General features: G+C 33.6%; 1 protein-coding gene across 1 annotated transcript in view; it reads left to right on the top strand.

The window, feature by feature from the left end:
- Nucleotides 1-13,322, top strand: part of GRID2 (glutamate ionotropic receptor delta type subunit 2) — a 1,417,443-nt gene that overhangs the window by 1,155,286 nt on the left and 248,835 nt on the right. Inside the window, exon 11 of the mRNA XM_037020242.2 lies at nucleotides 6,924-7,236. Coding sequence (XP_036876137.2) covers nucleotides 6,924-7,236 — 313 coding nt within the window. The remainder of the gene's footprint in view (nucleotides 1-6,923; nucleotides 7,237-13,322) is intronic.

The raw sequence follows: 13,322 nt of genomic DNA, 5'->3' as shown, positions 1-13,322 counted from the left end.
TGCTCTTCTTCCTTCCTACTTTATCATTTCCTCAATGCCTACTTTCTCCTAAACAAACCTAGAACTTTTACATTATTTAAAGACCAAGAATATAAAACTATACTTTAGAAAATGTCCAGGAAATTTTAAAAATCTATTAGCAGTTCATTCTTGTGAAGAGCAAGAGGATATATGTTTAAGAAGTTGAATAGGCAGAAACAGACCTAATGCTTGTTAATGTGTATCAAAACTTTTCAATAACTATTTTCTCTCTACTTTACAAACAATATTTAAAGTGGGAATTATAGGGGGAAAACTTAAGGGAATTGAAGATCCCTATATGCACTTTTAATAATTTCCAATTTCTGGGTCCAAATGAATGATACCCTAGGGGAATGAATGTGCTTCCTGAGTTGATATATGAGCTACCAAATATGATATGTGCAAAACATGAAAAAGAGAGGTGTTATACAGTTGGAGATTGGAATATTCAAAATTAGGAAAAAAATTCATTTTTGTCACAACAGAGTTTGTCTCTATTATCTGATAAAATTACAAAATGGATTATTAATCAGATGTGTTATAGGTAGTAAAACAAATAAGCAGTTCATTTTTTTTTCTCACAGCATTAGCTATTCTTGAGATGAGTATCTAATCACCACATATATTTTGAGGTCAATAATGCCTTTTACAAAGCACTTAAAAAATACATGGAGAAACCAGTCTGGATGACAGTATAGTAAAAAATACTTACAGGTAATTAAAAAACCATATCAAATGTTAACTAATGAGCTATTGTCAAAGTGGGTAGACCTTTAGGGGCAAGTTGTAATACTTTGAACTTTCCTCTGTACTTTTAATCAATATTTTATTATTAATGTGGTTGAGGAAATAAATTCCTGCTTCTCAAACTTCCAATTATTCAAAGCTAGCAGAAAAAGTTAATGTGATGGTTGATAGGTAAAGATTTAAAATCTTTCAAATAAATGGAAGGACCAAAGAACCAAGAATGAAATTGTTGAAAGACAAATATAAAATCCAACATTTTGCTTCAAAATCAACTGCATATGACTTATGAAAACTGGATTGATAGTGTTTCATTTAAAAATATTTTAAAAATCTATTTAACCTTAAGTGTAGTCTGAGGCAATGTTGTAATTCACCTAGTAAAAAATGATTCAGACTCTAATTTTGTATTTTTAAAAACAATATTATCCATATCAGTTGAGGAAACATTGATGAATTAGATTATGTTCATGGGAGAATGACCAGTATGTTGAGGGATATGGAAATCATATATTGGAAACAGTGATTGAAAAGCAAATTAATTTTAGTTTTAAAATAACAGATACAAGTAAGGAATAAGGTAGTGTTCTTCAGTTATTTGAAAGATTGGGTAGATCTATTTACATTTGTAATGTAATGTATAGATGACAAAATAAGACACGTAATTGAGAATATATGGAAGTAGATAATCTCAAAGCTTTATATCAATTAAAATCTTTCAAATGTAAACTGTTCATCTTGGAAAGATGCAGTTGAACTTGCTATAATATTAAATAAAATAATTTGAAGCATATAACATGGTAGTAGGTACATAGTAAGCATTAAATGTATAACTCTTGGTATTATTAATACAATGTCCTTAACATTATGTTCAAGCATAAGTCTTAGAAATAATCAAGAAATAATCATTTACTTCAGATTAAATTTAGAGTAAATATTTTTCAACTTTACTGTTTAAGCTTTTAAGAGTCAATGATTATATGGCTTATTAGCCATGCCCCATTATAGTATCAATCCATCTCCTTTACATGACTTGAAAGAATGTAAATCTTATAGCTTCTTACAAGAAATATGTTATGACTAGGTAATTTAAATATTTTGAAAAACATTATTTATGTTCCAGTTTTAGTTCTAGTTCTTATCAAAATTCACATAACTACTTTTACATTAGACATTTAACATATAATAGTATTTTGTAATGTACTGAACCTATTATAGTAGACTTAATTACATTAACTGATGGCAATAAGCATAAGTATAAATATATTGATGAACCAGGAACCTTATTCTTAAATAAAAAATAGTTTTAAAACCTTATTAATTATTCATTAAGATATAAATATTTTATCACTGCTATAAAACTTATCATATTTTTATGTCACCATTTCTTTTTATTCCACAATAAACCCTCGCAGTTGGGAATGCTGATAAATAGAAGAAATTTATAATTTGGGGTAATGAACATTCAGTGGAAATATTCCATCTTCATTCACTCATATATGAAGCAAGTATTTACTGATCATTAATCTATGCCAGACAAATGTGATGGATACTAGAAATTTGTCAAATTTTTAAAAAGTCACAGTCCCTTCCTTCATGGAGCTTGCAGTCTAGTGGAAGAGTCAGACATTATTCAAAGAATCATACAAATACGTGTAAAATTACAACTGTCGTAACTGCTAGGGAAGTGTGGGATATAGGCTTCTGACAGTGTAAACAACAAGAATTTTTATTCTAATAAAATGGGGTCTTGAAAAGCTTCACTGAGGAATTGATAATTGAGCTGATTTATGAGTATGAATAAGAATTTACTTGAGAAAATTTCAGGAGGGTTAATCCAGCCAGTGGAAATAGTACGTATGCACACCATGTATCAGGAAGAAGTGTTGGAAAGGAAAATGGCCCAGGGTCAGTATGTTGAGGTAGGTTGAGGATAGTCTATGTAAAGATGTATAGACTATGTTAAAGATTTTAATCTTTTCCTGTGAGCAATGCAAATCCATTGAAAACCTTATATTGTGTCAGGGGACAAGATCAGATTTGCTCAACAGAAGAATTATTTTGGCTTCAATAGGGAGAATAGAGAGGAAGAAGGTAAATTTCAGGTAGCTTAAGGAGCCCAGGAAAGCAATTATGAAGAGCTGGAAATAGTAGAGAAGTGAATGAATATTAGGATTCTGAGGAGGACTCCCATAATAGTGACAGACAGGCTTAAGTCTGGAAAAAATAAAGAGACCATAAGATTTAAGACTTATAAAAAGCCATTCATTGAGTTAGAAGACACTCAAAGAAAACTGGCTAGAGTTGAATAGCAGGTGTATGGTCTTAAGAGGCCATGTTAAATTTGAGGTATAGTTGATCATTCTAAACCCCAGAGCTCAGAACTATATCTAGAAATACAAATTGGAAATCATGTGTGTAGATGGGGACAGTGGAAGTAATGGATGGCCATGAATGAGATTGATTGCCGAGGCATAGGATCCTGAGTGAGACAAGGGTGTAAGCCCAAGTCCAGAGGATTATCTACATGAGCTTGAAAAAAGAATTGATAAAGAGGCTTATATCATGTCACAAAATCCAAGCTAAAGTGTTTGTGATGGAGGGGGCAATTAAGAAACATAAATGATGAACACTAAATTATACCCATTTGATTCAGCAATGCAAAAATTAAGTTCTATGCCCACTGGATAATAGTATAGTCAACAATATGGGTACAAAAGAGTCTTCCCAGACAACTGGGAGGTGTGGAATTTGAGATAAATCATTGGAGAAAATTGATTATGAAAAAGAGAAAATGAAGTCAAAAATCATAGAGAGTAGAAGGAAAGGTTTTTCTCTCTTCAAAAAAATTTAATGAGAAAGAGTTTAAAGAATCTTTTCATAGGAAAGCTACAGCTATTAAGATGGTGTTGAATACATAAGAGACAAGATTGTAAGCATCAGAAATGGAGCAGACTGCTTGATAAGTTTACCAGTGGAGGGTTGACCTTGGATAGAAAGGAGGACAGCTCCTTTAGTGCAAATAAAGGCTAAATAGAATAGGCGGGGTGTGGTATATAGGGTGAGAAGTAGAAATAAGTATGAATTTTAATCTGATATCTTCTGTGTTTTCTATAAAACAGCAGTGGAGGTAATTTTCCAAGAGTTAGGGGATAGGGAGAAGGTGAAAGGTTTCATGATGGTGAATATTTGAAAAGTCATGTAGAAACTGGACAAATGAGCTTACATAAATACATACACACATGCATAGATAAATAATAAATAAGAAAGGAAGGAACAAAAGAAGGAAGGGAGGGAAGATAGAAACGATGTTTGTTTCCGATCAGTTCAGCTTGTTGGAGACACTGAAGTCTCAGGGGCCACCTTTTTTTCTGCGTCGGTGCTTCCTGGCTTTTCTGTTCCGGGTGACTTCTCTAATACAAGTAAGGCCTGTCACAGATGCTCAGCAAGCTCAATAGTCTACTGATAACGCTGATTCTGAAAGATGCAATAAAGCACTTTCTTAGGAGGTATATTCAAATCTCAGAGACAAGAAAGGGTGTGATATGTGCATATGTTGTGTGTAAATGTAAATGTATTTGTACAGGTTGAAAAAGCCCATTATATGATTCTGGTATGTCCTCCACAGGAGACTGGGAATTTCTCCTGGAGAACAGACTATTATCCAAGGGTTGAAAGTAGACCAGAATTTAGGAAATTATCTAGAGAAGTATGACAAGTAATTAATATATTTAACAAATATTTTAGCACATACACTATAATCAGTTCCCTATTCAAAAAAAAGAGGAAGCTTATTATTCCCTTGATATTTCTTTACTTCATTACAGAAATTCATTTTCTGATACTTACAAGTGTCTATTATTAAAATCAGTGTGTGATGGTTCCAGTTCATAATAATTTAAATGTAAAACACTTCATTACTTTTCAGCAAAATTTTATGATCATTTATGACTATTTAATTAATATATTGTCAGTAAATTCCTCCTTAGGTGAAATTTTCTGACTTTGGTTGAGTCGTAAAATGTTGGGTCACTAATACATCAATTACTAAATTACTGATCCACAGTACCTTTTTTTTAAATTGGTGTATAACTGGTATAAAATCTTATATTGGTTCCAAGTACACAACACAATGGTTCTACAGTTACCCACTTTATTAAATCCTCACCCCCACTAGTGTGGTTGCTATCTGTCAACATAGAAAGATGTTACAGAATCATTGGCTATATTCTCCATGCTGTACTACCGTCCCTGTGACAAACTATGGTTGAGAATTTTTGTACCCCTTTCTCCCCTTCACATTCCCCACAACATGCTGAAAAAGTAAAGATACCTTTTGAGAGCCTAACTGAATCTTGGTGAGTTATTCACCATTAGGATTAAGAAAAATGAGTCAGCTCAGAATAGTCATACTAAATATAGTTACATTTATTTTACAACTAGGTAAACTGAAGTTTATAAAAGATAGAACTAGACAGCTAAGGATCCAGGTTAGATTTTCAGCCTTAAAAGACCCAATTCCTAATATCTAGCTTTAAAAAATAAGCATGTGAGTTTGAAAGTAATAGTATTTCTCTGAAAATTCAGTTAACGTAGTGTTATTCAGTTTAATATCTCTCAATTAATAATTCTAAACTCATGATTCTTTATTAAAATAGATTTGTTTTAATGTACATAGTACAATAAAAAAAGCAAATTTCAGATTTTATTAAGGTAAAATAATGTCCTAAAACCAGTTACCTAACTACCTACAATACAGGTCATTTGTAAAATGAATGATTTCTTGCAATATGGTGAAAGAGACTTATGAGCACAGACTTTAACATAAAATAAAAAAAGCTTTAATATCTATACCTCTTAACTATGAAAATGAATGAGTTACTTAAATTCTTTAAATTTTAGTTTTTTTCATCTATGAAATGGAGGGAAAGCACATAATTCATAATTCATTATAAGGATTAAGTGAAAAAATGTATTTAAATACTGAGCAATGGGTTGGGTCTACCAACAAATATGCATATGCTACTATATATGTACAATAATATGTATGTATGTTCATACACACACAGTACTTAAGTTTAGCTAGAATACTTTTTGAAGTCACTATTTCAGACTAGATTAATCTGAGCTAGCTTAGCATTTTACTATGTATGTTACTTTTCATATCTTTTTTTTGTAGTTCCCAAAAGCAATAAAACCAATTTCTATATCCTTTATAAAAATAATAAAAAAGAAAGGAAGAAATAATAATAAAATATTCAGCAATTTACTATTGTTTGTATTTGTCTGGAAGGAGCATCCCAAAGCTTTAATCACAGCCACAGATCATTATTTCAAACAAGATGCATGTTTGAGAGATTTAAATATGTGTTCTTATACCATAGAATTTAAATGTGAAGTCACTTGTTCCGTGTTTTCACTACAATCTGGTTTTGTGCTTTAAATAAGTAAAATGCACAATGCTATTGTTTTGAGTGCTATCACTGAGAATCTCAGGAGACACACTGAGATTACTTCAGGAAAAATTATCTGTCTCCTTAATCTTTAATTGTTCACTAAATTGTTTCTGAGGTTTATACAATAAATTCATAGAGAACTCTGGCATATGACATTTTAACTTAGGGGTAAGTGAAAGCTTTATCAAACTCTAATATATTTAGAGACCAATAGTACAAATTTTATTTCAGAGAAATCTAAACCAAGGGTAAAATGCTATGTTGGGTTTTGTTTAATAACTTACCTAATAGTTTACATATTAAGAACATACTGCTTATCTTGGGAACATTTTCTCAGAAAAAAATTCTTTAGGATAAGTTTTGCCTTTGCAACTATGTTAATGATCACTTTGATAAAATGACCCAAGGAAAAAAGAAAATTGTCTTCAGGTGTTATCTGTGTCTTCACTGATTTCACATGCACCAATAATATGAGCAAGGTAATTTATCTGATGCTGATGGGGCAAGATTTGCAGTAAGAAATGCAAAATTCAGACATAGATCTTCTCTAAGAAGTCTCTGCAGTGTTTTTCAGTTTATATAAAAAGATTTAAGATGTTGCCTGAGGCATCTATTTTTTTTTTCCTCCAAGCAAGCTGAAGTGCTACAAATCAAATTGTTTTTCACATTGCTAATATATTCCTTTCTCTTTCAATTCCTCAGAGAGCCGATATAGGGATTTCTGCTTTAACTATCACTCCAGATCGGGAGAATGTGGTGGACTTTACAACACGTTACATGGACTACTCAGTAGGAGTACTACTCCGAAGGGCTGAAAAGACAGTGGACATGTTCGCCTGTCTTGCACCGTTTGATCTCTCTCTATGGGCTTGCATTGCTGGCACTGTCCTTCTAGTGGGCCTTCTGGTCTACCTCTTGAATTGGTTTAACCCCCCACGATTGCAGATGGGATCAATGACCTCTACTACTCTCTACAACTCCATGTGGTTTGTGTATGGATCCTTTGTACAGCAAGGTAAGGATAAAAAAAATACATTTTAGTATGAAAAAGGAACGTGAAGTTTCAAATACCATGACTTCAGATATTGTTAAGAATGTTCTGTGCCTGACATCTATAAGTGTTCTACAGGGTCTTCACAGCAATGCTCAGAGGAGGACATTTCCTAGTCTTTCTGAGTGCATCTCAGACACAGAAGGTTTCCAACAAAAATGGTTCACTATCTTTAGATGCAAGCTCAGTTTCATCAACAAAGCTAAGAATGCATCTCAGAGGTAACATTCACAAGAAACTCAAGATCAGATTTTCCTCCCCCCAAAAAACATTTTCCTTTCTCTCACATTCTTAGAAATAACCTTACTGTGATGAAGCTACTTACTACCAGAGTAGACAGTGTTTAATTATTTACATATGTAAGAGAAGCTGGAACTTGTTCTTTGTTCAGAGACATTATTCCATGTATTAAGAATATTTGCTGACAGTGAAAAGACAGAATTAAGATTCTGTTAAGAAATTTTATGTTTTATCTTTCACTTTAATACGTAATACTTACCAATGATTTAATTTAAAATTTCATTATATTCTAAAGAATATCTTTGTTTTGTTATGCAATATTCAGTATCCTCTACTTATACTTGTCTAATTCTTGGACTTTCACCATTTTAAAATCGAATAATATTTGTTCAGCTCCATATTTGAGACTAGTGTCATCATGGAGAATGAAATAATAAATATTTAGGGGATTGATGATTTCTTACAAATGTGTCACATGTATTAAAGAGGAAAAGCATGTGTCACAATGGAGACACGTAATATTTATTTATGACTCTTAATAACATCTTACCTTTTATTCATACTTGCTATTGGATCTAACATTAACTTTTCTTCTATTCTCACTTAACTAATCCTGAGCTTTCTTCATCTCCATTTTCTCACTTCTAATCTATCCCTTAAACCTCTGTAAGCATGCTTCTCCCTCTACTTTTCTGTATCAAGATCTCTGACCAAGGCTATGTTTTTCACAGATACTTCTAGTTCATTCGTTAACCACTAATCTAGTTAAGTATTTAATTCCCATGTCTTCCCAATGGGTTTCAGCCCCAGGCAAGTTCACTATGGATTCAATGTGACCAAAGAAATTGACACAAAATGTTCTTTGGGGTGAAAGGGTTTATTACCCAGCTTGTTCTCCCAGCAGTAGGTTGAGCACTAGCATCGCTGCCTCCACCCAGAGCACTGGGCTGAGCTCTTTATATAGCGCAATAACAGCTTATTGCCTAAAGGTGTGGAAGCGGTAGCCTAGCAACAGGCCAGTTACATCATCAGGTGGTTTAAGTTCAGTGAGGATCCTGGCCATAGGAACCCCAATTTCACCACACCGCACTATTTATTTAAGTAGAACTTTGCTGAGCACTGAGCATATATTTGTAAATAAGAGATTTTTGCCATCATTGAGCTACAGGTCTAGTGGGAAAACAAACATGTAAACAAGAAATTAGAATTAAGGGTAGAAAGTGCTGTGATAGAGATAAGCACAAATGTTATGAGATCATATTTAGAGAGACTCAACATATCTTAATGTGGCAAATAAGGCTTTTTGAATTAGTATTATATGAACAGAGATAGAATTAATTATGTAAAGAATTTATTGAAGAAGAGGATAGGGGAAAGGAGACATAGATGAGTTTCATACCAAGAATAGAATTTCATGCCAGGAAGTGAGAGGGAAATTAGAATAGGCTATGCAGAATGGAGCTGGTAAAGATGAGGCTGAAGACATATTTCAATATTATGAAGAGTTTGAACTTGATCCTAAGGGAAATGATCAGCTATTTAAAAGTATTAAATAAAGAAAAGTATGTTCAATTTGAACTATAGAAATATTCTGATTATGGAGAATGATTGAAAAAAGCAATGTGAAAAATGAGACAAATTATAACAGTATCAAAACAATTCACTGATGTGGCTAACACAAAGGGAAAGTGGCATTAGAATAAAGAGAAGGGTATTGATGATTGGAATCAATTGAACTTGCTTAATTATATAGTAGTATGGGGATTGGCACTGAAGAAGAAAAAGTTTTATCCTAGGTTTCTGAATTGGGAAATTATCTGTATTTGATACTAATGTCCTTTACTAAGAAAAAAGGCAAGCAGGTGTGATGGGGAAGATAATACATTCATTTTGGTGTTGTTGAATGAGGTATCTGTGAAACATCCAGGCGGGTACTTCTAATGCCTGTTAGTGGTTTGATATATTTTTCAGAAGCAGAGAAGAGACATCTAAGTTAAATATATATGGTTAGAAGATACTGGAATTTAAGAAATAATTAAAGCCACGGAAGTAAATAAGAACACACACAGGTAGTCGTTCTTAATGCCGACTCCGTATTGAGGAGGGCCTAGGACAGAACCCTAAGGAAAGGGGTGAGTAGAGGGGCTTTCAATGGGAACTGATAAGAACTCATGAGAAAGATACAAGTACTATTTATTCCATCCAGTGGTATACACACCAAACAAAGAAAATATTTAAAGATAGAGGTTTTGGTCAAATGTGTTTAACATTTCAAAGAATCAAGTAAAAGTAACATTTGGGAGGTGTTCATTGAATTTAGCAATAAACTTATTGGTCGTGTTTCAGTTACTATAGCTGCATAACAAATTCTTCCAAAACCTACCAATTTTGTGGGTCAGAAGTTTAGACAAGATGTGGTGAGGATGGCTTGTCTTTACTCAGTGATGTCTGAGGCCTCAGGCAGCTCAAAGTCCGGAGGTAAACTTATCTGAAGGCTTGTTCATTCACTCACATATTGTGGTTGATGCTGGCTGAGGGCTTGTGGCCTGAGTTTTCTTCCATGGTCTCTCTTGGTGGGAGAGTTTGGCCTTTCTCACAGCATGGTGGTTGCTGTTCCCATACAGGACATTTCGAAAAGCGGAAAGAGTCAATGAACCAGAAGACTTCTGTGGTCCCGGTTATGGGTTACAAATTTGCATGATGGTGTGGGTTCCTCATGCTGGGAGCATATTGGTTGTGCTCCTTCATGGCACTGTTATGAAAATTGAAATGGTGAAAAATCATGAAATTCTTAGACAAAATAACTTAGATAAATATCACGTAAGTGTTTACTAAATAAATAAAAAATAAAAACAAGTGTGACCTAGATGTGGATAGTTAAGCACAAGAAAAAATGATAACAAGGCAAATGATTTTAGGTTATGGCAAGGAAGTAGTTAAAATGGTAGCATCTGGGATACATGGAGTGATGAAAAATAGAAGTACCAATAATAAGAAGTAGAGAGTAAGACTGGAAAGTAATAGAGCCGTAGTGGGAGAGAACTGAGTTCTTGTTGAGGCTAAAGAACAGTGGAAACATCAGCTTAAGAATTTGGAGTTTGTATTTATAAAATGATAACTCCTGAGTCTAAAATTTTTGAAATGGAATTGTACAGGACAGGTTACAGGTATGTGAATGTGGATTCCTGAAGATAAGAGTCGGTGAAGGACTTCAAAGCCGATCAAGGAATTGAGAGCTCAGGGTATTAGATGAACCATCTGTACTGATGTCAGCTTGCACTGGAGAGGAAGGAAATGAGCCACGTGCCACACTTGTCAATAAATGAGGAGAGAGAGAATTAGGACGTTGATAGATGGGAGTGTTGACTAGAAATAGAAGGTGCTATAGATAACCTCTGTATTTTCATCTCATTTCCTATTCCACCCATTTTTTTTTCTGTAAAGATGACTCCCAAGTCTACATCACCTATTCGTGAATTTTAGTTTTGTACAGCCAAACTGCTGACTAGATTACTCTCTGAATATCCCAGAGGCACCACAAATTCCAACATGCCAAAGATTGAATTTATTTTACACTTTAAACCTTTGTAGTTTCTCATATTCTGTATTTCAGCTGGTATACTACCAATATTAGGTGCTTAATAAATGAATATTAATCAACTAAATGAAAAAATGCTAAATATTTATTCCAAATCAAACATGAAGTTAGCTGCAATATTGTGTTTATTCGATTACAGTCTGATCCCCTATTATCTGAAACTCACTACACCAAAAGGGAAGTTATTTGGAATGTTTCTACTGGGGTATTTTATTAAATAACTATGATGAGAAACTTATATAGAGAGAGGAAACTTCAATTTGTTAAAGCCTTCTTTTTAAGAATGTCGATATGATTATGGATTGGCTTTCTGCCTCTGGGTGGCCAAATTTCAGAAAATTTTGGAGCACAGCCAAGAGAAAAAGATAAATAAAATTACCCATATGATTAGTATACTTTTCTAGTTCTGTAAACATGTAGCAGATTTCAAAAGTTATAAATGTGTTAAGCACTTTTCTATCCCAACTACACCCTTAAATGATTTGTACAGCCTGTAGGTTGATTGTACATTTACCCAAATTTGTAATGATGGATAATGATGTATTGCATATGATTAAGTACTTAATCTTTGCAATGCTGCTATTCTTCTACTTGCTAACAATGAAAAGGTGAATTCATTAAAAGGTGCAGAGGGCATCTTCATACCTTGATTACAGATAAATTAAGAAAAGGCATATAAACCCTACGAAAAGAAGAATCAATCAGTGACAGTATCCATGCACAAGCAATGAAGTCGCAATTAGTAATAATTTCCAACAAAAAAAATAGTCTTTTAAGAAGAAGCACAGCTGTTATTTCAGAATTACACTTTTTATTGAGCCACTAAACCAGATTGAATAGGGATAAAGAGGCATTTTATGTTTTATCAGAAAGATTCTGAAAAAAGAGTTCAGGGACAGCTAAAAACAGAAAAATGTTAAGTCCGTGAGATATTAACTAATCCTGATTTTCTAAACAATCTGTATCTTCAAAGCATTGGGAATGGCTCAGGGAATCCAACTGTGCAAAAGCAGTATGATCCATTATAGAGACAAACTTAGTACATCTGTTTGGCTGGAACATTAGAGCTTGTGAATTAGGTAGTTAAATGCATGAATGAGAGACCGATTTTATGCAAGTTTTGTCGTCATTTTACATCCTCCTTTGTCTCCATGTCTACGTACATCTCTCTGTAATCAACATACTTAAAAAACAACAACAAGTAGGGATTTGATTTTTGAAGATCCCTTATGTTTGGCTTATGGGCAGTGACCTGTAATATCATCTGGGCCATGGAGGGCCTCTATAACTTGATTACACATGTGGTTGTATGTAATTTGTTTGTTGAGTACATGAAAAGGGAAATTTCAGAGTCTGCCTCAGACAGTTTTGTCTGGTTCTATGAAGTATAGGCATTTATAGTTATGTAAAATATTTGAACCTCTCATGTATGTTTTTTTTACCAGCAAACATTTACTAAGTACCAACTTTGTGCCAGGAACAGGAAGAGGAAAAGGAAAACAAGGAATTAACTACACTAACTGGTTTAATAAATATTTCTGGGGTATACTATGTGCCATGCCCAGTCTAGATGTTTTGAATATGGTCATAAATAAGGAAGATACAGTTTTTGTAGGGATTTTTGGAGCCATGTAAAGGGGCCATAGCCAAATTGGGGCCCAATAAACCACTTCTGATGAGAGGAATAGACAGAATTATTGGAAAGAATAAAGAGGGAAAATTCCTCTGGCAGCTTCTTAAAGATCAAATAGCTCCACATATGCTAGTGATGAATAGAAAAAGGGCCTTTAGGACTGGTAGAACATAACTTGATGGCTGCTGCACAAGAGTTAACATGAGAGGCAACCCACTGGCTTTGAGATCTCAGGATAATTTTTGGAAGAAAATAAAGAGCTTTTTCCACTGCCAGATGGATTGTACTATTACAGAGAATCACGACTTTCTCATTTCCACAAAAGGAAGAGTCAGACAATCTTTTCTATTGAACAGGCAACAGAAGAGATTGTTGAGGAGAGAGCATCTCTTTAAAACTTTGCATAGGAGAATAACTCAAAAAGACATCCATTTTAATAGTGTAGACATCAAATATGTGAAATTTACCAATGTCCTAGTCACAAACCCCCAAAGGATTCAAGCCTTGAAATGCAGTAGCTAAAGCCATTCCTTTGTAATATTATCAGGTATTTCACATTCAATTTGAATATAACAAAAA

This window comes from Manis javanica, chromosome 5 (assembly GCF_040802235.1).
Source record: "Manis javanica isolate MJ-LG chromosome 5, MJ_LKY, whole genome shotgun sequence".
Taxonomy (NCBI): domain Eukaryota; kingdom Metazoa; phylum Chordata; class Mammalia; order Pholidota; family Manidae; genus Manis; species Manis javanica.
This window is presented reverse-complemented; position numbering and strand designations above follow the sequence as displayed.